This window comes from Toxotes jaculatrix, chromosome 11 (assembly GCF_017976425.1).
Source record: "Toxotes jaculatrix isolate fToxJac2 chromosome 11, fToxJac2.pri, whole genome shotgun sequence".
NCBI classification, from domain to species: domain Eukaryota; kingdom Metazoa; phylum Chordata; class Actinopteri; family Toxotidae; genus Toxotes; species Toxotes jaculatrix.
Window position 1 is genome coordinate 8,519,541 of NC_054404.1, and position 26,396 is coordinate 8,545,936.

The window sequence follows — 26,396 nt, forward strand, 5'->3', positions numbered from 1 at the left end:
CAAACAGTAGGGAGATGTAATTCTGAGGTCTTCAATACCTAGAAATAACATAGCATCAGCAAACTGTGCCGTTTTAGAGACTGCATTTCTTTTTAACCTCTTTAAACCCCATATCCCTCTCAACATTTATTCATATGGACAACAATGTCACACAGTGTTTTTCATATCAGAAACTTTAAACATACTGTTGATGTTTTGTAGGCAATTAAAAAAATATTTGTAATGTTCTTTTTAGTTTCAGCTCCACTTTGTGATTTAGGCTGGTAAAATAGGTGATTTTCAACATAAAGTCTTGCCCAGTGCAGCTTTAAGCCTAACTTCTGCATTAGCTGAAGTGAACACATGCATATGTTTTCAACAACATCCCTTGAATCCCATCTAGATTAGACTTTGAACCCAGGAACACAGTTAGGTGTCTTCATGCCAACCTCAGACCCGTCTTCCTGCAGAATGGGACTGTGCTGAAGGTCTTGGTGCCACGTGTCACCTCCTTGGTTTTCTGGTGTGGGAGTAGAAACTCTGCGAATAACCTTCCTGATTACCTGCCCAAGGCAGAAGGATGTCGACAAAGGAAGAAAAGATTTCACCTACTTTTGTAAAAACATCAAGCCACTCTACCTGTGGTAAGTTTGATTTCAGAGCTGGATGGGAAATGAAAATTAAGTTATACGTTACTTTTCTACTGATGAGGTTACCATCTCTATCCATATAATGCTCCTCTGTAACAGTTTCGCCTGAGATATTTTTCGCTTCTTCTCCCTGCAAGCATTGGTGGTTAGCACATGATAAAAGGCTCACAAAAGACAGATTCAGACAAAGTAAAACAACCCTTCACCATCACCCCACTGAAGCAACACCTCAAGAAGGAAGAACATCCATGTCAGAAAGAGGCTGAACACTAGGTTAGTCCTCAACCACAAACTGTGACAGGCTCAGAAACGCGCATACTCAAACATATCTACACAGAGATCCACACTCACAAAAAACTATCAAAACTGAACTATCAGTACACCAAGCACAACTACTATGATGCACACCAGACTGACCAGTCTAAACTAAACCAAACCAAACCAAACCAAACCAAACCAAACCAAACCGAGGCCCAGCCCAGCTTCTGCTCCAGGCTTTCAGGGTACCTTTAAAATGAGACGGCGTCTGAAGATTTTGGTGGTTACAGTCTGTTCTTCCTCTGAACCGGAATCTACACTAACCCGCTGCTGAAGGAGGTATTATAAGGTCATTACACAAACACATGGAGGAAGTCAGGAGGAGAAACAAGCACATGTGTAGGCAAGAGAATTAGTTGAGTCCTTTATGTACTTCAACCCCATGGAAAGCTGGAATCAAAAACTGAAACAGGTTTGTTACTTTAGCACAACTTATTCCACAGGTTTAGACTTTTCTCCTGGAATAACAGAATCACAATGAGCTTTGGTAGATACAGAAAATAAAAAGGATTATATTCTAATCTGTAATAACTATTGATAACATTGATTCTATTCATTATCATTATTATTATTATTATTATTATTATTGATAGTAACATTACCTGGACTTTTTTCTCTGACACCAGTGCTCCCTCCTCCTTTCTGCCATTTGATGACTCAGAGGAGCCGTCCTGAGGTGAGTGCTTTGAGCTGTCGCCGTTGTGTCGGGACCTCCCTGATTCGCCCCTAGACGAGGAAGTGATGGAGTCACTAGAGTTCTCTTGGCTGTTGGGTAAGAAGAAGAAAGAATTAGGACTAGCTACAGGAAATCTACTACAGCGAGGAGTAGATTTCAAATTCAAGTGGGCAAGAAATTGTTTTAATTCTTGGAGACTCAACAGAGACTTACCTTTCCCGTCTGTCGAGCAGGTCTGAGCTGACGCTGCGGCCTGGTGTTGGTGGTTCCACATTGACGCTGGATGAATCACTGTGCCAGCCTGAAAATGAACACACGTCTTTTTCTGCCTGTTCAACCTGATCAAGAATCTCCTGAACCCTGGCCTCTGTCATCTCTTCGTCCTTCTCCTTGTCCTCTGAGCCTTCTTTCTTCACCTCCTCCAACAGAGATCCTAATGCCTCTTCTTTGATTTGTTTGTCTCCATGTCCCTCCTCCTCTTCCTCATTGGATCCAGACTCACTGGACTGAAGTTCTCCAAGTGCCTCATCCCAGGCCTGAGGGGAGAGACGGGCTATGGTGTGGTCCTCGGATGTCTGTTCCCCTTCTTGGTCACCTTCCAATGTGCCGCAATTATCTCTTTCACTGCCACACATCCTTCCTTCATCCTTAAGCTGCAGTTCTCCATCTGTGTTATCCATTTTGTCACCCTCATAGACCCTTTCCTCACTGCCCCCATCCGCCTTCTGTACCTCTGGTTTTTCATCAATATCCTCTTGAACAGTCACTGCCTCCATAGTGGTACAAACTTTTTCTATTTCATGCCCAGTTTCTATCAGATTATGCTGTTCTTCTGACAGACTCTGCACATCTCTCACCTCCTCCACCTCACAGGCTGTCCCCTTATTGCCATCATGAACAAGGACATGCTGCTCATTTATCACATCTTTCTCTTCTTCTGCAGACCCCTCCTTTTGTTCTACCAAAATGTTATTTTCCTCTGCCAACTTAGAACTATATTTTGTTATCATCTCACATTTTCTTTCCACATTTTTAATCAGGTCCTGCTCTACCCACTTTTCCACTAATCCATTTCCCTCTGCTGCAACCATCTCAGCAACCTTCTCTATTTCTTCTGTCACTTCCTTTTCACCTCCTTTCAAACCTATATCCTCCTGTACCCCATTGGGGGCACCCATCTGCTCTCCTGCATCTCCTTCTTGTACTCTGTCAGGCGATGAAGGGGTTATTGATGATACTGATGATGGTGAAGGGGAAGATGTGGAGTAAGCCATGTCAATGTCTAACTCACACATTGCAGGGAAGGAGTGTGACTTGGGCTTGTGGCTCAGCTCCATTTCATGAGAAGACCTGTCCTCCTCCTCACTCAAAAGTAGCTGGTCATTCAGCGCAATGTGGGGCTTTCTGACCTTGGAAGGAACTGGATCAGGGAGTTGAAAGGCTGGGAAGGACAGGGCAAGCTCACAGGGTCTTGGGGGGCTCCTAGGAGGGCTGTCTGGCTCTCCACTACTGGGCTCTATCTCCGGGCCCCACGGCAAGGGCTGAGGCTGGGAGTCAGCCAGCAAAGGGGTGTCTGGTTCTGATTGGTGATGAGCTAGGGAGGGGTTTGGGGTGATGGGAAGTTCGGGCTCCAGGAAGTGGGGGTCAGAGTGCAGTGCAGCGGGGGACTGCAGCTCCGCTAGAATGCTCTGATAATCTGTAGGTGACAGGATGACAACTGTAGAGACATACAGACACCGAAGCATGCCACAAAGTAATATAATACACAGAAAAACACACACACCCTAACACATACACCATATGAAGTGGACAATGGCACAGAGGTTGAAGAGCAAAGCATGTATCCAGACAACCACTAGCTGAGATGGTGGTACGTCAGCAGCTACTGTGTAATAGCAACATGACCAAACCAACCTCAAACATATGCAGTAAAATGTAAAAAATACACACATTTTATTGTATATGTTTGAAAATGCCATATTCAACACAAAAATAATAAAATATTAAAAAATATATAATGAAGTATATACAAATTGACAGTAATAATAAAAGTTATTCTGATTTTTAGTGAGGTAAGATGTTGAAAGTGGGACACATTAATGACATAAGGCCTTATTAATCATGTAGCATGGGATGTGATGAGTGTAAGATATTAATATTTGCCAGGGTGTTCTGTTACATGCTCACATGAGATAGTTGACAGATGAGAGATGTGAGAAGGAATATGGAAGGAGAAGGAGCAAGATAAAGAGCAGAGCATGCTAAATGAATATTTCCATTGTGGAAGGGTCAATGCGAGTTTGAGTGGGAGGTGGAGTAATGGAAGTGCACTGGCAAGCAGGGCAGGGTGACAGGGAGCGGAGGGGAGGGGATGAAGGACCGGGGCTAGGACAACGGGACCCCGAGGGAGAGATGGGAGGGAGAGTAGACAAGGAAAGAGAGGAGACAGGGCGGGAGGAGGAAGCCAGCTGGGTCACGAAAGACTCTTTGCTTGGGGACTCTGTGACAGAAGGTGAGGCCCTACCAGAGGGTGAGGAAGGGGTGTACGAAACAGGTGTGGTGATGGGTTTTGACAGGATAGGGACCATAGAGGAGGGTTCAAGGGTGAGGTTGGTGGGTGTGGTTGCAGGTTTGGAGGGGGCAGTAGCGTGGCAGGACAGGTCAGAGGGAGATCCGGATGCTGTGAGAGAGGAGGTGGCTGGTTCTAAAGGTTGTGAAGGGTTTATAGCAGGCATATTGAAGGTGGGGGAGGTTGGGACAGAGGTGGGGGAGGACAGGACAGAGGCAGCTGAAAAAGGAATGGGTGATGAAAAGTTAGCAGCAGACAAGAAAGGTACAGGTGAGGTGATGAGGGGAATAGGGGAGGATGGGTGGGGCGAGAAAGGGAAGGCAGGGGATTGACAAGCGTCAGCAGCAGGACACTCAGGGGTGATGCATGGGGATGGAGGGGAGAGGAAGTTGAACTGTGGCTGTTCAAATTGTGCTGGAGGTGCCAAGTCTTTGAGTGAAATGGAGGACTCATAACTTGGAGAGCGGCGTGGGGAAAAGGGACGGCCATGAAGTGCTGCAGTAGGAGTGAGGGGAGTGGGTGGGGGTGTCGGGGTCTGCGTTGGAAAGAAGGGGCTGGGTGTCTGCAGGATGAATGCAGCTTCAGAGCTTCTGGGAGTTAAGGGGATAATTATGCAAACTATGGGGAAGGCAAGAGATATGCAGAGGAGAAAAAAAGAAACAAAATGTGGAGAAAGAGGGAAACAGAATAAATGAAAGATGAAATGAAACATGCTTGCACAACAAGACCATGAATGAATGACATGACTGAGGGATACGTGGAGGAGGAGGCACGTGAGGGATGGATAGGGCACAGGTAGACATCAGCAATACATGACTCTTAACTTGTTAAGAGCTGTTATGTGCTGTTATCAGCAGTGGATACTGCTGTGGGGAGGTGGTGGTAGGCAGTAGGAACAGGAGGAGGAGGAGGCAGTCTGTTTTCACAGAGGAACAGATTCTCTCATCTATCCAAGGAAGGCTCAGAGGAACTGGAGGAGAACTAGGAGAACTAGACTAAATAAACAGAGGAAAGCAGAGTCTACAGGGTTATATCATTTCTACACAAGTCAGACATGTTTGAAAAAAAAAAACATTTAGAGTAGTATTTAGTATGCGGCATGCACTTAGAATGGGATTTTAACAGTGGATATTGCTCATTTGTGACAACTGGACAAAACCTGATTTAAATGAAAATGATGGTTAACTCAACAGAAGGTGATTCAAATCAGAGTATTACAGTGCTATTAAAAACTTGATTATAATTTAATTTGAAAAGCAAGAAAGATCAAAGTAGAATGCCATAATTATTTCATTGGCATATAAACTGTAATACATTGCAAATCAAGAATGCATTCGGGGAACAGCAGGAGCCAGTTGTCCAAACAAACAAATCCAAATCTGACTGTAAATCAGTTTCTCTAGACATTTGCACTAGGACTATTTGTATGTGATCCATGCATTGGCACAACAAAAAAGGTAGCAGGGAGAGGTAAGAGGTCAGCTAGACAAAGCTAAACTTTACCATCAGCCTGATCCCGGAAAACAGCGTTATCATCGGCAAAACATCTTGTGCCTGAAATGTTACCATAGTCAAATATTGGGCCCTCCAGTAAAGTCACAATATCCATCCGATTGACTTTGGTCAGCACTGCAGTTAAGGCATCCGCTGTGGAAGAAAAGAAGACGACACAAAAATGTAACTGAGCCACCTGAAGAACAATGAAATGAGGTTTGTAAATTAGAACAAAACTCCTTATAGCAATGTTTTTACAAATGGAAAAAAATGTATATCGAAAATTCCTTTTGTTCTTGAATGGGACAATAAACACAACAAGCCTGTTCCTAAAGTTATCTTGTTAAAATAGGTACTTGAGGATGTCTGAACAGGAAAAAGATGAGAGTGATCAACATACTTTCATTTTTTGTGAGCTAGAGCTGGAAGCTCGTCTTTGCAAGTTTTTTTTTGCCTTAAATTAAAACCAGAAATACTGAGAAGAGAAAGTGAAAGACACAAAGAAAGGAGAAATGGAGACAAAAACAACATTCTCTGATACAAAAATAGTCTTACTTGTGGCGTTTTTCCCTTCCCGACTGACCCATTTCTTAAGTAGCATGAAGCTCTGTGCTGTCAGAGAGTTGGGGTTCTCTAGTCTGATGTGGTTGATCTCATCCACTGTGAAGTTCATCTCTCGAGCCAACTCTGTGATGGGACACAAAAGCAACTCAGACATAAGTATTCAAAATTTAATGTACAGAAGTTAGCATGTGTCTGTCATTTTATTCATAGTGCAAACACACAAACTGCAGAGGTTAAATAAATAAAGCCTAATAGCACAAATGTATTACAACATATTTAAAATCCTGTGATAAAACAGTTCAAAATAAAATTTCAGTTCCTCTACAAATATATTTGAATTTCAATGCTTTTCTGTAACAGGGAGATTGTTTTATTCTTTTTTTGTCCTCATTATGTGATCTTTAGCTCCTCTATTTCAGGGCTACATTTAACGTTATTATCCATTGTAAGATATTCTGTTAGCCTGAAGATGGCAGTAAATAACAGGGTTTGAGACTGAGATAGAAAAGCAAGTCATGTACAAGGGTACTGAGAGAAAGAACAATGTAGAATGTGTCTCACCTGTCCAACTGAGTCCCAGGTGATCTGCAACAATAGCCATGCGCAAGTCCGTTCGCTCACAAGGACTTTGGGGACCTGGAAAGATAGAAGACAATGACTTGTCAATACCATTCACATTCCTCTCTCCCTATACATTAATTTAAGAAAAATAAAACATGTATTTTTCCTTTTCTGGCCACTTATTCATCAGAATTAACAACATCAATAAAGGTTGTGTTAAAAATATTTATATTATACTGGTTAGCATATTATTGTAATATAGCTGTAATGTGGGTTCAATTGTATCCCCAGGATGGCAAGAAAAGGATGTTTCACACTAGAGACATTATGGGCAACTTAAATAAGTTCATAGATTAAGTGGTGTTCTGTGACTGTTTGTGGTATGTATCCTCTAGGCAGGCAGTAACTGTCATGAGAACCACACAAAACAAAGCATAACATGACTCTCAACAACAGACATAGTTCATAATTCTACAAATCTAGGGTGGAGAAGGTCTAGGTTAGGATCTAAAATGTCAACATGCGAAGATGTTTTTGTGTGTTCTTTTCCAACATCAGTTAGTTTAAATGACAATTGATAGCATGAAAAATTCTGTAAGAACAGACTACTATAATAACTTGGTAGCCACCCCGCACAGACAGACAGACAGACAGACCAGGGAGTTGTCAAACAAGGGACTGGTTGTGCCAGTGGACCAGTCACTACTACTGGCATGCTCACTCTACCATACGGGGGGTTAAAAAGGGTTGATAGAAGGGAACAGAGGAAAGAGAACCTTGCAACAAGGACAATACAGTACACAGTACATCAATGACAAAAAAGAAATTTAAATGACAGCTACTGTTCTGAAGAGAATATGTAAACACGCCACAGGCATTCCAGTCAATCCATTAAACGATCACAACGATGTCATGCAACTAAAAGTGAAATATATCAATATATAGATGTATTTTAAACATAGTGTGAAAGTTTTACAAACTAGGCTTGATCTCCGCGATGGGAGGCGTTCGAGACCCTGTGAGTCCCTGACTGCCCTCCTTCCCACCAGTCCGCCTACTCCTCCTGCTCCTCTCACTGCCGGAGGCCCTGTCCGTCGTCGCCACCTTTGCCCTTACGGACGCGGCCCCGGCCTCAGCCCTCGAACCTCTACCAGACCTGGATGAGCGGGAGGGCTGGGAGGGCTGGGAAGGCTGGGAGGCGTCCGACAGAGAGGTGCTCCGGGAGGTGCTGTCCTCCTCCGACTGCTCTGTCTGCGTCTTTTTCTCCTCGTCTGACAGGCGGTCCACCAACTTTAGCGTCTCCCCGCTAATGTCTTTAAAGTATTCGATGGTGCGCTTACAAATTTCACTTGGGTTTTCTTGTCTGTCCTGTCTACATACTCCCTCACTTGTGACACTGTTGACCTGATGCCTGTCCTTCAGTGGTAACCTTGATGGCAACTGAATGGATGCTCTCTCTGAGTTCAATGCCCTCGTTGGCTGTGAGGCTACCCGAACTGAAACAAGTGAGCTAGCTGCAGCAGTGGGGCTGTTCTTTTTAACATCCTTGATTGGTATTCTAGACCTGGGCTCTACTTTGGCTATGGCTGGCTCTCCTCTTTTCCTGACCTCAACTTTCACTGCTTGTTTGGGCTTCTGTTTGCCTATGGCTGTTCCCTGTGTGTGAAATGACCATCCTGATGCTTTAACTGGAAGCCGCGACTTGGGCTGCTTCACTTCACTTTCTTTAACTGTTTCACTCTTCTGGTCTTGCACTTGATTGCTGTTGTGTACATCCACTCTCTCTTCTAAATCCCTACAGCACAGTGTTTCTATCCTGCTAGCTTTTTGAAGAGTGGGCTCAGAGGAGGACTGCAAATTGAACACCACACTACCACACTGAATGTAGTTGGCCTGAACACTGGAGGACTCGAGGTTATTGTTGTTGTTGCAGTTTTCAGAAGGGTAATCTCTTCTCTCTAACTTGGGCTCAGTGTGTCTGCTAGACTGACTCTCTGAACACTGACCCTCTATACTAATGTATTCTGGCACCATCTGACCCTCCGACATCTCAGCTTTACAATCTGTGAGATCCCCTGAGTCTTTTTTCACAGTTATAGAGGCGGCTATGCCCATCTTAATAGGAGTGCGTAATTTGGGATCAACCTTAGAGGCTGTGATTGTACATGAGGAGGCGGTCTCAGCTATGGCTTCACAGGTGGGGACATCAGTACCGGTATAGCCAGTGTCACTGCCAGGCTGTGCAGGGCTGCATTTTGCTGTTGTTGCTGCTGGTGTTGTTGGTGTAGTGCTGCTGTCTGTGGTAGTATCTATAACCTTCATTTTCCCATCTACTGTGGCCCTCTCCCCTGTTTTTGACTGAGAGGAAATTACCCCCAGGATCTTGCCCCCTCTCCCCTTCTCCCCTGATTTAGGGTCAGAGGAATGCTCACCAATCTGGAAAAACTGAAGCCTCTCTTCAACAAAGTCCCGCTTGCTCATGTCAATAGCACCACTGCGGGTCATCTCAAACATCTTCCCTTCATGGAAAGGGAAGGGATTAGGCTCACTAGTCGGTGTGCTCTCATCAGTTGGTGTTCGAGCGGGGGTTGTGTCAGGTGTTGTAGCCTGTGATTTGTCCTCCACCGATAAACCAAAGGGCTTGGGGTCATCCTCTTTTGTTTTGGACTCAAAAACTCCCTCATTGTCACCCCCTTTGGTGGACCAGGGGTCAAAGTCCAGGCCTTTAGTGGCAACAGTTTTAAAGGTTGAATTCAACTCCTCTTCAAGTTGGTAGGCAAAGTAGTTTTCCCCAAAGCCCTGCCTATCTGGATGTCTTCCTTCAAGGGTATAATCTTTTTCATCTCCACTGCTTTTTACGGATGATGTGCTGGTTTTAGTCTTTCCATTATCCCCCCCTTCTTCACATTTCTCTTCCTCTATCACTTCAAGCTTGGACTGATTAAATGAGCGGTCGGTTGTTTTTCCATCATTAGACAGACTTGATGTTTTAGGATCCTCGCTCAGTCCATCATCCTCATCCTGAAGGTCATACCCATCTAAAGAGTCTATTTCGGTTGCATCGGTATCATGGGAGAACTCTGCAGTGGTTGCTATAGAGCAGTCAGTGATTGACTGGTCATTGCCATTTTGTTCACAGTCAGCATCCTCCCCCTTTACTACACCATTGATCCCAGACTCCTTGTTATTTCCGTTTTTCTCTGATCGTTTGTGTTTTGGGCGTTTCTCTCCCTCCTCTTTCATTTTGAAAGTGTACTTTTTGATAGGGATGGGATGGAAAACAGACTCATCATCACTAGAGTCGCTGTTATCAGCACCAGGGGGAATAGGGGATGGAGGCTGGACCCTAATGATCGGTTCAGCCAAGAGGTGCCTATCATGCTCCTCTTGAAGGTTCACCTCCATCATCTCTGTCTCTGCCTCAGAAGAAGCACATGACCCCTTTCTCTCAGGGTCGGACTGCTCTGTCTCTAAAGGAGGAGGAGGTGGAAACTCTATATAAGCCACTCTTTTCTCCTTTGACTTCTGTCTCTCTGCATCCTGTTTTTTACTGTGATTCTCTGTGGAGGCTGGCTTAGATTTTTCCTTAGAGGGCTCCTTGTAGATGAAGGTCTTTCCTTCTTCCTCCTCAGACTCCTCTGGGATAGGGCTTGGCATGCCAGGCATGAAGCCTATCACAGAGTCTGGTGTTCTTGAGGTCAGACTCACTTCCTCTGAGCTGGGGGTCTCGGGGGTAACAGGACTTTTCCCAGAGCTGTCCATGAAAGTCACTTGTTCTAGAGTGTCATCCTCTGGACTTCCTTGAGGAGATGGAGACTGTTTTTGTTTGACAGAGTAAAATGCACCCCTTGTCTCATGCACTGTTCTACTCTCATGGCTTACTATCTTTTTGTATGTTCCCAGCTGCCCAGAGGCTGTTTCTTTCTCATACTGCTTTCCCACTTGGATGCTGACATACACAGGTAAGGGTTTAATATCTTTGAAACCCTCTGTGACAACTACAGGAGTTACTTGATCCAAATATTCTACTTGGTTGCTATCAACACCATTACAAACTACATTTGACTGGCTACCGTCTGATGAGTCTGTCGATTGTCCTACTGATGATCCACGAGTGGACTTGTTGGATTCAGAGCTACTGTGCAACCGATTTCTAGCTAAAGTAGGTATATGAGACCCTGACCTCTCATATGGTTCAACAGAGGCATCTAATTTTAAAGAGGTGGATTTGTGATTTTCCGAGAAATTAGATGGCTTTCTAACAGGAATTTGTGATTCCGAGTTTTTTTTTAGACTATCATTGCTATTTGGACTTTCTCGAACGACAAATTCAGTGTATATTATTTTCTTGGTCGTTTCTTGTCTTTGGGAATCACTATTATTTCCATCTTTCATAGAATCATGGATTAAAGAATGGGATAGTTTGGGAGACTGGGGTTTATAGCTCCCATACCCCTGGCTCTCCCAAGCCTTAAATAACTTTTTCTCCTCCTGATCTTTTCCACTGGTCTCATGCTTGGGTGAGGACTTATTTGATTCACTCTCTAGACATCGCCTCTGGTTTCCCGGACTGTCTGGTGTTTTTGGAATATTTGAACCAGCAAATACCTGATATACAGGTAGCTTACTTTCCTGGAGTTTCCTAATAGGTGGATTTGAATTTTGGCCACCATGATGACTCCTGTCTTGCCTTTGAGCCTCTTGCTCAAACTTTAGCCTGACTGCACTCACTTTGGAGGAAGACATTTGATAAGGTTTAGAGCTTTCACCTGTGCTTGCCTGTGATTTACCATCTCCTTGTTTTCTTGGGTCTGAATCACTGTACTGAAGCAGTACTCTCCTCTCTGGACTGCTGGGTAAACTAGCACATTTCCTGTCAGTGGAGCTGAACCTGTCTCTAAGTCTTTCTCTGCTCCACTCTTCCCCACTGCCCCCATTTCTGTAAGCTGACCTCTCTGGACTGCTGTGTGTAGAGCTCGGACCTGATCGCGATTCTCTAAAGTCTGGTCTTCGAGATTTCTTCTCTGGAGATGAGAGCTCATCATTGAGCTGTTCTGTTTTATCACGAAAGAACTGAGACACCTCACAGAGTTTCTCCTCTGCCTCTTTTACAGTCCTGTCCACTCTGTCCTCATACATAAGCTGTTCTCTGTTCTTACTTGGTGTGTCATCTGACACACGCATCCAAACAGATTGCTTTGGGCTACCAGGCTCAGAAGAATACTGCAGAAGTGTCAGTTTGTCAAAGTTGTCATCAACACTGGCCATTCTTCCAGATTTGTCAAATACATTTCTCGGTGACCTGAAGACATACTCTGTCCTTGGCCCAACTGCTCTACCCTCACTGTGACTGCTTCTGTCTGGTGAGTGGAAGCGAGACCTATCTCTCAGATATTCCTCTGTGTCAGAATGAGACTGGTCAAATTTCTCAGAGAGCAGCATTTTTTCTGCAAAATTATAAGATTCTCCCCTAAGCTCTGATGATTCATCTTCATTGTATTCTACAGATTGCTGGCTAAGTAGCTTGAGTGTTTTGTAAGAGTCATCTGCCATGAGCTGGGCTGAACTAGGGCGACTGTCTTCCTCTTGTGACATGGGTGTGTTCACTCTGGGGGAGTCAAGGTACACTGGAAGTGATTCTTCAGGCTCCTCATCTTCCTGTCTATTCCCTGGGTAGTAGTACATTTCCTTCTCTGCATGGTTTTTTGTCTCTCTGATGATGACCTCGGTTGGTTCTGTTTTATTGCCTTTTTCGATGTGAACCTCAATTATTCTTTCAACTTTAGGTTTAGAGTTGATGTCCTCGAGGACTCTCTGTGATGTTTCCTCATTGCCAGATTTGTGTTCAAACAGTCCAGCCAGTTCTCTAGAAGGGTCTTTGCCTGACTGAAAAGCCTTCATTATGTCATGCACAGACATAGTTTCTTCACACCTCTCAGATGGTGCCTCTTTGCCAGGTGGTTTGTGGTACACCATCCTGGTGGTGGTAGTGATGTGAGTCTCTTCCTTTACCCTCACCCCTTTCCCCATTGGATCCTCCTCAGGGCTGACTTTTATTGAGTAGCATTTATTCTGTTCGGAGGCTGATGTAGCTTGATTCAAATGCCCTTTAGAATCTGAATCAATATATCTGACCGGATGTGCATCCTCCATTGCAGGCTGTCTGTTATCCTCTGGGGGCTCATAGCTCCTGATTACATGGACAACCTCAGTCCTAGTCTCAGTGATCACTGGTGGGACTGGGATATCCTGAAAAAGAGCCTTGGGACCCATGCCTTCTGCACTCTGAGGGGCAGAAGGTGTCCTTTCACTCCTGGTCTCAAAGCCACTGTCTGAGAGGGGGCTTTTATCCTGTTCATGTGAGATATCATCAGGGGATTCTAGCACAGTGTCTGCTCCAAAAAGCGCATCCGCTACTTTACTGATCTCTTTGTCTGAAGCTGAAGAGCGCATGTTTGTTGGAGGCATTTTGAGCTTTTGCTCTTGAACTGCTATGGTGGGTTTTAGGACACGTTTCTGCTTCTCTTTTCCCTCTCCTTCTCTCTTGCCCTCATCTGCTTTATGCTTTGTGTCATGCATTTTGGAGAAAGAGCTGCTACCAACATCATTGGCCAGGTAGTCAACCACTTTGGAGAGATTGAAATCTCTATCTGATATTGTTTTTGATTTGGCTTGAGGAACCACAGTCTCATATCTTGGTGGATAGCTCCAGTTGCTTGGTGGTTGCTCAACTTGTACTTTTGAGAAGTGTATGTCATCCAAAGAACCCCTTGCCAGGGAAACCCTACCGTCCTTCGCAGTATCTTTAGTGAGGATTTCGCTCACTTTTACCAAATCTTGTTTTACTTTCTCCACAATCCTGTATGGCTCCTCGTCCTCTATCTTAGCCTCTTTGGGAGAATCAGACTGAAACCCTTTATTGGCTGTGGAATTTGGATCTGTCTGCAAAATGGCTGACATTCGTATCAAGTCCTCTTTCATTTCCGCTACATCCTTCAGAATCTCTTGGCTGGATGATAGTGGTGATGTGGTACTTGATTTCAGGCCAGCAGAAAAAAGAGGGGCTTTGATGGGGGAAAGAGTTCTGGCAAAGGAAGACTGCAACTGAGCATTCACCTCAGCGGGGACTGTCTTCCGAGGGGACAGGAGAGCAGCAGCTGACTTGGACACTTCAGGTAACTTCTTAAATTGGGGCTCTGGCAGCACATTAATAACAGAGTACACTGGAACAGTCATTGTGCTGGACGTTACAGCAGTGGTGGCATTAGGAGGCGATCTTAGAGAGGCATAAAGGGAACTAGAAGCTGATGATCTCATGGACTGATATGAGGATGATGCAGAGGAGGACAAGGACTTCAAGGTGCCATAGCCTGCAGAGCAAGAATTAAATGTTTTTTCAACCTCATCAAAAGCTGCATTGACACTTGTTGTTGCAGCATTGGTGGTTGCTTGTATTCTCTCTTGCAGACTGCTGGTGAGAAGAGATGTTGGGGATGAAGAGCGGTACTGTGTAGGCGACACAGTTCCATTGATCAGAGCTGCAGCACTTGGAGAGGTGTTGGATTTAAGCGGTGATGAAAGAGATGAGAACAAGTTTCTTGCGGGGCCAGTGACATCTGAAGCAAAGGAACGCACAGAGGAGAGACCAGGGACTGTTTTTATGGGTGAGGAAGAAGATGCTGTGCCAGGAGAGCCCCCCATAACAGTCTTGTATGGTAGGGGTGAACTGAACATACTCAGAGAAGATTTGGGAGAGGTTGGTGGGGTCATGCCTATGGATGTTCTCTCAAGAAGAGCGCTTCCTCCTCCAGAGACAGTTATAGGGGAGGTCCTAGCAGATAATGCTGCCAGTCCTTTCATGGATATAGGGTCTGGGGCACTTTTTGCTGGTGAGGCCAGGGGACTAGGGCTAACCTGGGTTGGGTACTGGGCTTGTTGAACTACAGTTTTTATAGGAGAGGAGATGGTTCTGTAAGATCGGATGGGAGAGGCCATGTCACTAACTGATTTAACAGAAGAGGCAGGTGATCCAGGAATGTTGGTCTTGATGGGGGAGGCAGAGTTGATGGACCAGACAGACTTTAATGGAGAGGCAGAGGGCGTGTTGGATGACGAACTGGAGAGGGAGCCAAACCCAGACTTGGCTTGGCCAGGGACGGCGACAGGAACAGGCGACCACGCCTGATAAGATCTCGTTGAAAAGACAGGTTTGTGAGGGTAGCTAGAAGGCTGTGTTCTCGGCGAGCTTCGATCAGTTGTTTCTTCAACAATAATTTCAACCAAAAGCAATAAGGAAGTAAACATAAAATGTAACGTAAAATAATTTGAAATAAAACATAAAAACCAGAAAGAGAAATTTGAGTCAGTCAGAAACAGCATTATTCACAGGAGCAAGGCAAACGTCTGAAATAACGCAACAGTTGAAACAGAAACTGAGACTTTTTGTCATCATGAAATGTAAGAAAGGCCCTTGTTCAAAAATCCAGGATGATAATGAAAAGTGATGGTCTAAAGTCTGTGACTAATGACAAAATACACCCGAAAACGAATGGAGTATGCATAGGAACAAAAATGCTTGACATATGGTAGAGGTGACAAAAAAGACATGATAACCAAAAAACAATTCCATTGACTTTTGATGTGCTTAATCTATTTGCCTCCTTGCAACAGTGCCTTTTACTGTACATGTTTCATTGACATGTTTATGCTTTCATTTGGTCCATTTCCAATGCCAGAGATGACCCCACAAGTGCATACCATTAATAAAAAAAATATCACTTTACTTGTTTGGTCATGACTTAAAATAAAATATAAGGTTGCACTTTACAAGAAAGGTACAATAAATCAGTCATTATTATTCAGATCTTTGTAAACAACATGGCAGTTTTCACAAGAGATTCAAATGGACTAGGCTGGAATAAAAAAAACAAAAATACAAACTACCTTAGAATTTGGAAAACTTCTGTCCAGGTAATACAAAGTGCACTATGAAAACTGCCCCAAAAATATATAATAGTTGCATGGAAATTTAAGCGAGTATTTTGTAAAGGGGAAAATGTTTGCTCTAACATAGTCTTGCTGAAGAGGAAATCAAGTTTATATAAAGTGCAACCTGTAACCACATTGAAATACACAGCCGCACACAATCATAAAGCCAATAAGAGTGAAATGGCCACTAAAAGAATGAGAACAATTCAAAAAATTATTTTTATTCAGTATGAATTTAAACATTTTTTGATCAAATGATAAAGGAACAGACAGACATTGATTCCCACTGTTTTCACAAATGTAAAATAAAGCAACAGTTGAAAAAGGGAGACTTTTTGTCAACATGGGGTGGGTAAGCAAAGCGTAACACACAGTAAACCATGCAAAAGTTTGATGGACGACAAATGATCAAAGAGTGTGTGTCAGGTGAAGAGAATAAATGATTGATGAACATGTTTTGTGAGGTAGATTTTGTTCTATGCTAAGGGTATATAAACAAAGTACACTGTATAAAGGGACCTTCAGGCACTAAAACTGATTAAAATAACAAATATCTAAAATCAATTAAAATTTTCATGAAAGTAAAAATGGGAAACTCACTCGCTGCTGGGTCGGTCAAATAGCTGTAGCGCTTACGCAAAGCTAAGGAGGCAAAGGTATGACGTCGTTCTGGCTTTTCAGTCTGAAACAAACAAAAAAGAACAAAAGATGTTTTAACATAAAAAAATAGTGTGAAATGTGATTCTAATCTATGAGAATTATGACTAAATTATGATGTTAACTTGTTAACTTAGATACTGCAGTGCATGGACACTTCTGTTTTTAGTGAATTAGTACATGCTGTTAGTAGTGGCACAAGGAGGCACTGCAGGTGTACTGTAGTGTCTCCACTGGAGAGTAATGGACTGTTTCTCTACATTTCTTCACTCACTGACTCAGATCATCATCCAATGTGGTGACAAGGTGCGCCTGATTAAAACTGCTATAATAGTAGTAGATGTGTCAATTTCAAGAAAAGGACTGTGATACAAATTCAGCCCATTCTGCACGAATTCTGTGCATATTGGACAGTTCAGCATTTAATGATTTACTGTATATGCCAACATTCAGTGCCAGTTCAGATAATAATGTGTCCTTCATGTAACAAGGTGACAAGTTAAATTGTGGAGGTAGGCATGATGAATGTGGGTCTAGTATGTCTAGCTTTCTGGAGTTTATGTCCCTCCCAAACAATCAATGTTGGTTTTTAAAACTATGACTATGTTTGGCTTACTATAGTTGCAATGTGCACTTATGGTTGAAATATATTTTCTTTATGTTGGCACTGAACATTGAAAAATGGATTTAATAATCTGGTTGCTGAATTGTCCAATATCAACATTCTGTCTGGCAAGTTGGTTGATGAATTTATGTAGAAAGAATATAACACATGGTCACTACGGACAGTATAATATAAATACTCAAACATAAAAACACCCTTATCTCCCTTTGATTAAACTCCCTTATAAATGTTTTGGCATACAGCTGATAGCGTTAGTATTCTCTGTAACACACAAGCCAAGGACAAAGGTGAAGAGGGAGAACCCCAAATACAACAAACCAATGACTAAGTGGACAAATGATAAGAGATAAGGTTTAATCTTTAGCTTACAAGAGGTACAATAGTCCTGTGTGAAACGTTCTTATGTGTTAATAGTAAGGGTGGTGATATGGTGATTTCCTGTTGAATATGTATGGAAAGGAAGATATAGAGATGAAAAACAAGCCGAGGTGTGGCACAGTAATTGGCTCCACTGGACTTGGGATGAAGACAACAATAAATAAATCCTCGCTGATTAAAACAATTGCCATTTCCACTCATGCACTGCATAGGGTCACTTCAGCAAAGACATAGCTGTGTAAAACGTGCACTCAGAAGCATCTTTGACACGCAGGTGCTGCGCAGAGACAAAATATTTGCAACACGCATATTTACTACAGCATCTGCAGTAAAGCAAACAGAAAGGACGACAAAGAAGAAGCAGTTCCATGTGATGATGAAGAATCTGTTTACCTCATCATCAGGATCAGACTCCATATCCTGTGGTATTCCAAGATGCATTGCCAGCGAGGAGAGAGATGACACAATGGAGAGCAGGGAAGTTATAGTGAGCGGGGAGGTGGAAACAAAACTCAGGGGATGAAAATGGAGCAGCAAAAACAACAAAAGGCATCAGAAAAAATCTATGAGATTAATAAAAATAAACAGCAAAATAACAAAAGCAAAAGCAAAAGAATTACAGTTTCTTGTGATCAGTCAACACCACAACAAACAAATGAGAAGTGTCTTTTTTTCTTTTTGTATAATTCTTATGTACCCACAGTGAGCCAGGCAATAGAACAAAGCACAATGTGCATGTGTGGCTGCATGTGTACGTTGTGGGGTCTTACGACTGGCACAGGCTTTAACACTAATAAAAGACACAAGCAGCAGGCAGTCACTTCTCAACTAAATGAACTTTTGTGGTTCCGCTTGATGTCAGGACAACATGTTCCGTCTTTCACTTTCATTTACATGTAGATGATGTGATATGGCCTGTAAAGATGAACTATTCAAACATGGTCATCCTACCTTCTTGTGAGTTGGCAGTGTGATATTCAAATTGCATATGGCCGTCTGCGGAAGGCCTTTAATGGTTTTTGGCTCTCTCAGGAAGGAGAGGCGACCACATGGCTCCTGGCCCATATCTCTGATCTGTAGAAGATAGCCAAAAGATTACATCAAGAAAAAAGAAAAAGGAGCAGAAATTTCTGCATTTTTTTTCTACCTCAACCTACTGTAAAAATGTAAATTGCTGAGTAGTATATAGATAGAAAGATTTAACAGTCAGCATGCATGTCAAAAGACTACAATAAGAACTGCCAGACAAAAAAAGACAAAAAAGACTTAATGTACTGTGTGTAATTCTGATATATGAATAACCTTCACTTGGTTCTACAGTGTGACACTGTGCTATTTTAATTTTCCTAGCAACATGCACCAGACATGGTAAAAAAACTGTTATTGCTATGAATGTCAGCTGATTAGGAGAGGATGATCATTTCTGACATAATTTAATCAGCAAGGCACATTAACAAATTAGACCAGAGTGAACAACATACACGGTAAATGCTTGTGGAGAGAGAGAGAGGGATGAATGTTATACCTTCACATTGAAAGGAAGTCTGTTCTCCTTGAAGGAGTAGAAGTTAAAAACCAACTGCTGGCCACTTTTGGTGAGAGGGGACAGGTTGCCATAGCAATCCACATGGATAGGTTTTCCCTCGAGAACCTACAGAAATCAAATGACCAAAAATGTAGTTTCACAGCTGTAACACATTCCGCAGATTAGCTTCATGAAACTGATATTATATCACATTTCAATGACATATAATTGATTTATTCATTTGTCTATTTGTTCTTTATTAGACTCTCCTACTGCAGTAGAGTGTCTCCAAGTCCACATGAACACACAATCCCACCTCGATATCCTTGCTCCGGGCCACTTCCTCAAAGTTCTCCTGCTGCTCGAGGGTCTTGTCCACCTTATCGTCTGTCATGCAGAAGCAACGCAGCCGAGCCTCAATGATGTCGTTCATCTTGGCGAACACCACAAACTTGGCCAGGTACGGCACGCAGATCAGTTCCCGGTATAACTGAGACGCTAGACTCACCGTCTCAGGAATCTGGTGACAGTCTGCGAGCCAGAACCTGTGGAGGAGAGATCGGAGGAAAGAGGAGAGAAGAGGAGAAAAGAGGAGAGGAGATGAAAATGGGGAAAAACACAAGAAAATGGCAAATCTGGAAGTCCGCCAGGTAAACAATTTGCCTAATATGAGGATGATTTTCAACAGCTGAAAGTTTGGAACTTTGCACTGCACATTTTGTATTAAACCTTTCAAAGGGCTGCAACACTGTAGTGTAGGTGAAATAATAATTTAAATAATAAATCAAACAAGCTTGGCCATTTCTCTGAAGGGTGAACACAGACACATGACAGCTGTGTAGTAATCAACAAAGGGTGCTCTGTTAATATCAGACTGCATACTCGCCACATGATCCCAATCTAGTTAAGCTGAGAGTTCATGACTTTGTGTACTGTAACCAAGAGGTTCACTGGCTGAGGTCTGTTTAGCAGCCAAGAGGAGATAAAAAATCTACTATAAAGTCACTCAATAAATAGGTTAAAGTCAGCCAATGACATGTAGAGTCAAACAAGAGGGGAACTCGCTCTCCTTGTGTGTGTAGTGAAAGAAAGAGGATCTGTTCAGAACACAATTCTGTGGATTCAAGTGCAAGCTGACTGTAATTTCAAATTTCCTCTTGTGATAGATTTTACACTTCACCGCCAACTTCCACTGCCTCATGGAACTTTGAGGCCTACTGAGATGTAGAGATTTTATATTTACTGCAAATGAGTATTAATTTGCCAGCTTTGGAGCATAATGGTTGTAATGTCTTTATAGTGGTCCAATACATGACCATCAAACTGACTATACAATGAATTATTATTATCTCTATAAATTAATCTATTTTTCTAATTAATCAATCAATTGTTTAGTCTATAGAAATATTTCCATCATGAGTTTGAAACTTTCAAAAGTGGGAAACTTTCAAACTACTAATTTCTGTATTTATCATTTCCAGCTGTGGCCTGCTCTGTGTAAATGAATATGTGTGTGTCTCACCTGGCCGACACATTTGTGGTGAAGGAGACGCAATCCGTTACAAAGGACAGCGGTGTGGTCCCTGTGATGTCCTCCCACTGGGCAGGGGACGTCCCCCCTGTATGAAATAGGGGATAAAAGATGAGCGCACTGCCTTTCCAGCCAAGCCAGTGCTTTAGCTTTCATAATCCCTATCCTTTTATCTTCTCAGTTCTTCATCTTCCCTTTATCGACCTGTGGCCTTTGACATCAAAGTAAACCTGATGTGCCCACCACTATTCAATTCATAGTGTTTCTGAGGTACTAACTGTGTTACATGTATAATAAATGGATGAACAAGCATGTCTGGTATCACAGATAACATTTAGTAGCATCTAAGGACACAATGACTGCCAAAATAAACTCAAAGCTTGGCAATTTGGATGGAGATACCCCTACTGTTTTTTCATGCTCTAGTTATCTGAAGGTCGACTTGCCTGTGATACTGCACAGCAGACGCAGGCATGGTGCAGAGTCGCCTCGGTGGCCGCTGGGATGGCCTTCTGCCGATCTAGGTGGGACAGGGATTGTCATTGTGATCGGCTTGTGGAACTTCCTCCTCCTGGGCTCTACAGTGACGATGGGGCTGAAGGTGGCTCTGTTGCCAAGGACCGCCCTCACCATTTCATCTGGTACAGGCTGGGCCTAAACAGAAACACAGGATGACCAAAAAGTGCAAAGAGCAAAGATGCAGACTCAAATGATTGTTGATCAAACTTTGAGAAATGTTTGCTTAAAAATCTTCCCATAGTTAAAATTACTGGGCCAAGCTCGTCAGGCAGAATCAAATACTCAACCAAAAATAGGTAAGGCATTAATAAATAATAAGTCCGTGGACCATATTAGCAACAAAAGAGCCAAGTCAAGAAATGGATGGAATTGGAGCTGATCAAAGGAGTCTTGCTGTACCTGCAGGCCAACACGGATCCTCTTGGTGAGCGCCCCCTGTGGGAATGACGCCTGGACCATGGGCACAGTGCTACTGGACAGCATGCCTCCATCAGGACCCATGTGGTTAGACTCCTGCTTTATCCGCGACACCACAGCAAAATACTGAGGGAAATCTCTGGTGACAATTCGGCAAATGCGCTTCTTCTCCAACTCTGCAGGGCTGTCCAGCTCTGTGACAGAAAACAGTACTTTATAAATATAATTTTAAGCAACATACAATGGGTGATGCCTTTTTCCTAAGAAGTCTGAATTTATGAATACCTTTAAATGTTAGGTACTGTTGTGGTGTGGCATTTTTGTCACTATCACTACAAAAAGGGACATTAAATAGGCTAAACGGCTTGATAAAAACCATTTTTTCATTTGGAGAGAAAATCAGATTTTCTAGGTCACCAGCTGACATAGCCCTTGGTTATGTGGTGTAGGGTTTCCTAAGTGGTTAAGTTCACCTTCATCCATTCAGTACAAACAAACTGTCTCTGTGCTGAATAAGGTTTCCTTTACCTTCATCCATCCCAACGAGCAGGTCAGCAAGGTCTTCTGGTCTGGTATCAGACTGGTGCTCCTTCCATGTATCGCCGTTGTCGCTCCTCAACACAATCAGCTCCCTCTCTTTCCCCCGCATGGAACCAAAATGAGGAATCTCCACAATCACAGGACTGAAAGAGAAATGAAAGCATTATAAAACAGTCAGAGCAGCCCAGAAGTTTCCTTGGTTAAGTCTTAATTGCTTGTTAATTAGCTGCAATACATTCTGAGTCATGATATTTTAAGCAGATATAAGAAAATATCCCCTTTGATTTGTAAGTGGCCAGAAAACTGCAACTCATCAACACAGCAGAGAGAAAGTCCCGAGTGTCCTACCCGAGGAACTGAGCCCCGGCTGGTCCAACCTCCACCAGCCGGCTGACCAGCCCCTCTCCCTCCACCATGGGAGGGGGGTAGGCCAGCTTGTGCCTTTTGGCCAGGCGACAGGTGATGCGTGTGGGTGCCGTGCACTTCCTGGGAGGGATGATGATGCGCATGCCATTGTGGCGGCTACCTCTCATGGAGCCACCGCGGGCATCCACCATGAAGCTGACCAAGAACCTACGAGACAAAAAAACAAAACAAAAACAAGTTAGAGGAGGAAAAAACTCATAGACAGAGAGAAAGATAGACAGAAGCCATACCACGGACACAAGTGAGGAGGACGATTCCCATGCTGTGATCACCGTACACCCAAACAAAGTAAGGAAAAGAGAGAAAATAACAAAAATAGAGTAAGAGCAAGAGACAGAATGACAGAAAGAAGAAAAAAAGATGCTTTGAGTCTCTGAAAGTTGGAAGTTCTCACCTTCATCAGCCTCAATTTAGAACATTAAACACTGTCTGAAACTAAACAGGGAGCTAATGAAGGTGCAGAAAGTTTAGTTTCCAGTTCTGAGGCTCAAGGTGAGACTGTTGCCAAAGTTTCAGTTCCTCTAAAGCAGCATTCAGTGATCAAATATTAAACACCTGCACAAATGTTTCACCAGAACAGGGTTAATGTGATTAGTTATGTGTAGTGTAATGTGTCCCGTTCTTCAAATTAAGAGCAGGTTTTTGGCATCCTATTTATATAATCTTTGACACAAGTAAGAAGTGAGGATGGAGTGGGATGTATGCATAAAAAACTCTGCTTATCCACTTTTGTCACTACACTAGTTATGTTATGTACTGTACAGCTGCTTTTCTCTTTACTGTAAGTTGCAAATAGCACAATCCCTGTAAAGTTATGAGGAAGATTAATTCTTAATGTGCACTGTGAGGAAGAGACTGTGTGAGAGAGAGAGAAAGAGAGAGAGATGGCACATCAAGACTCCCAAACACGTTGACTATACACTTCTAATATCTAGGCAGTGCAAATGAAACACCAGACCACACGGATGAGACGAGCACAGACTGGAGGAACAGAGGAGGCTAAGAAGAGAAGAGAAGAGAAGAGAAGAGAAGAGAAGAGAGAGTGGCGAGATGAGAGGGAGACAGAGGTGGAGGAGTGAGTGACATCACTGCGGCATCATGGGTGAAAGCAGCGAACTCAGTCATCACCTGGAGTCATACTGAGGGAGCGGGGAGGAGAAGCTGCAAAATAAACACATGGAGACAATGCAGGAGGCAAACCCCCAGAACCTAGTTTTAGTATCAAAGTTTTACAACCACTCTTGGGATCTGTAATAACTACTGAAGATGAAAAGGAGATTTAAAAAATAAGGGAAACAGAAAAGACACACTGAGGACAAAATGACAATGAACAAAATAATATATAAATAGACAAACACACGAAGCATGATGAGTCAAAAATAGAAAAGGAACCAAAACTGGATATGGCAGATCTGAGTGAGTATAACACCAAAGAAACGATGCATTAAGTTCTATGCAAAGACAGCACCGTTTATTTAGAGCAGACTTAACATTTTATCATGTCATATATTCAAAGTATGTGAATAACATGAGAGCAAAATCTTATCAGTTTATCCAAATGAAACACATGAGCCACATCACCGTGAGCTCAGACACAGCCTGTACTTTGTTTCTTCGATGATAGAAATAGACTTTAGACTTAAGGTATGACATGTGAGGTTTAGAGGATGCATTTTGTCACTGTAATGTAATGTGTACAGAGCAGCACTGCAGAAATCCCACAGCCCTGCATCTTGTCTGCATCAGTGCTGCAGGGTTTGCTGAATATTGACTCTTTGGGGGAGAACAAAAGACAATAAGACAGATTTGTGTAGTAAGCATTTAAAATGTGTGATTGTGCAATTGTTGTGTGGATGTACATATATGTGTCTGTATGTACATATTGAGTTTGTGTAGTTTATGTCTCTACATGCTGGTCAACATATCTTGACAGATCAGATGAGGCAGTACAGCTGTTCTTACCCAGAGTGAATGGGGCTGGACACAGTGTTGTGGCTGTGGTCCATGGTGTCTGGAGTCCAGCTGTAGCGCCGCATACACTCTGAGCTGTAGTCTCTCGTCACAGCCAGATGCTGGAAGAAGACAGAGGTGAGGACAGGTAGATAGAGATTGAGGTGAAAAAAGAGGGAAGCGAAAGAGAGGTGAGAAGAACAAGGAGGACAAAAAGGGTTGAGATGACTCCAGAGGAAATGACAAAGATCCGTAGCAGATAAATCATCAAACAAAACAGAAACCAGAAAATAGAGAATGGATGAGGTACACCAAGAAGACAAGAGAGCTAATTATTAATCACTGCATGAACCGAACAGGTAACTTTGACCCTTCTTTTTTTCAAGGCCCTAAAATCATGCATGGTACGGAGCAATGAGCCGATAACATTTACAGCTTTATGGCTCATCTCTCAACAACATTTGTGACTGTTACCCACAAGTCTCACCATAATCAGGCCAAAAAACCACAGAAACTAGCACAGTAAATGTGCAACTATAACTGTGCAGCGGAAATAAACTGAAATGTGCAAACATAATGTGCCACAATAACAATGCTTGAAAAAATAGAAACTGGAAATCAACTCAAAATAATTAAGTATGTGAAGACCGAATCATGGGAACTTATATACGCTGAGAGTAGCACGGGAAACAACCATTCGCCAAACACAGACCAGAACTAATGAATGATGATAATGGCATAGACCCAAAACAAACACATACACAAAGACGAAAACTCGAGAGAAATGGGAGCTGAACCACTGTGACAGTGACTGAAAAATAACCAAACCGATGAACATGTCAGACATCCACAAACAGTTTATACCTTATTGAGTGGATCAACCAAGTAGGAAATGTCTTTACAGACACTCTGAAGCTTAAGGGAGAAGAGAGATGATTCAGAAGTCACACTTTGTTTCACTAAAGGGTTCGATTTCAGCTAAAGAATACACAATCTTAGCTCCGTGGGAATGAGCTGGCGCTATAATTTAACCATTTAAATTCAAATAATCTCACTACAGATTGTAGTAGATGTGAGTGTAACTGAAAAGTTATCTATCAAATGAAGATCATTTTAGAACAATTATAATCAGATTAGGATTTAATGGAAAGCTGATATAATAAAAAGCAAATCGGGTTACAAGTATAAAACATTTACTTATTTTGTAAAAGAAGAGAGTTGAGCTAAGTGCATATTTTGACCATGTATAGTTTGAGGTCTTTGGTGATGTTGTCTTTGGAGTTGTAGGCTATATTACTAATATTGTTTATAATGTAAGAGGTTACAGTGTCTGTTTTAGCTCGTGACCACCAAAACAAGCACTGGACAGGGAGGGTGAGCTCTGCAGAGCACTGCAGATTTCCATGAGAAAGCAAAAGGGGCCTCCCAAAGCCCTTAGGTTTGAATAAACTCTTCGTCAAGGTGCTATACACTCACCCTCAGCACTTTGGCAAAAGCATGCATGGCATCAACACTGCTTCTGTTATGACCTTTGTGCAAGACAAGTAAAGCTTCCCTGCTCCCTGCTTTAATTCCACCCAGCCTATGCTTTTTTTTTTTTTTTTTTAACCAGGCCATTGATGGAAAAACAGAGCACAGAGAACAAAAGTGTAAAAGAAAAAAAGAGATTTTCCAGGACACTTTGATGAACAACAGATATTAAAGCCTACAAAACAGACATCTAAAGACACCAAGGAAAGAAAAGGTAAACTGAGACTGACATACAGAGAAAAGGGTTGGGTATCGAGGGTGAAAAGGGGCAAGAAATACTGAATTAAACAAGCAAAGGATGATGATGATGATAACAAGAAATGGATCTTACCGTGTCTTTTGTGGGGGCCAGAATCTCCTCAATCATCATGCTGTCTCGTGCAAACGAGCTCCGGTTGAGTGTATTGGACCTATCCGAACTGAAGGAGCGGAGGCTACATGTTACCACGCAACCCAGCGCCGCGGGCAACAACAAATGACGGGCGGGGGAACACAACAT

The 26,396-nt window shown here is 42.8% G+C and overlaps 1 protein-coding gene across 4 annotated transcripts in view; it reads right to left on the reverse strand.

Annotated features, from left to right (window-relative positions):
- Positions 1 to 26,396, reverse strand: part of LOC121189600 (ankyrin-3-like) — a 117,427-nt gene that overhangs the window by 4,103 nt on the left and 86,928 nt on the right. For 2 of the 4 annotated variants that reach the window (XM_041049905.1, XM_041049904.1), the window contains 18 exons: positions 26,229 to 26,331; positions 24,380 to 24,489; positions 22,340 to 22,564; positions 21,980 to 22,134; positions 21,434 to 21,645; positions 20,962 to 21,169; positions 20,507 to 20,603; positions 19,301 to 19,529; positions 18,985 to 19,110; positions 18,411 to 18,533; positions 16,400 to 16,481; positions 6,812 to 6,886; positions 6,242 to 6,373; positions 5,696 to 5,839; positions 1,837 to 3,319; positions 1,550 to 1,712; positions 1,137 to 1,217; positions 429 to 759 (listed from right to left, as the gene is read on the reverse strand). In XM_041049905.1, the coding sequence (XP_040905839.1) occupies positions 484 to 759; positions 1,137 to 1,217; positions 1,550 to 1,712; positions 1,837 to 3,319; positions 5,696 to 5,839; positions 6,242 to 6,373; positions 6,812 to 6,886; positions 16,400 to 16,481; positions 18,411 to 18,533; positions 18,985 to 19,110; positions 19,301 to 19,529; positions 20,507 to 20,603; positions 20,962 to 21,169; positions 21,434 to 21,645; positions 21,980 to 22,134; positions 22,340 to 22,564; positions 24,380 to 24,489; positions 26,229 to 26,331 (4,024 nt within the window). In that variant the 3' untranslated portion in view covers positions 429 to 483. Of the gene's footprint in view, positions 1 to 428; positions 760 to 1,136; positions 1,218 to 1,549; positions 1,713 to 1,836; positions 3,320 to 5,695; positions 5,840 to 6,241; positions 6,374 to 6,811; positions 6,887 to 7,791; positions 15,073 to 16,399; positions 16,482 to 17,852; positions 17,880 to 18,410; positions 18,534 to 18,984; positions 19,111 to 19,300; positions 19,530 to 20,506; positions 20,604 to 20,961; positions 21,170 to 21,433; positions 21,646 to 21,979; positions 22,135 to 22,339; positions 22,565 to 23,545; positions 23,579 to 24,379; positions 24,490 to 26,228; positions 26,332 to 26,396 lie in introns of all 4 variants that reach the window. The other 2 variants (XM_041049906.1, XM_041049903.1) reach the window with 2 other exon arrangements.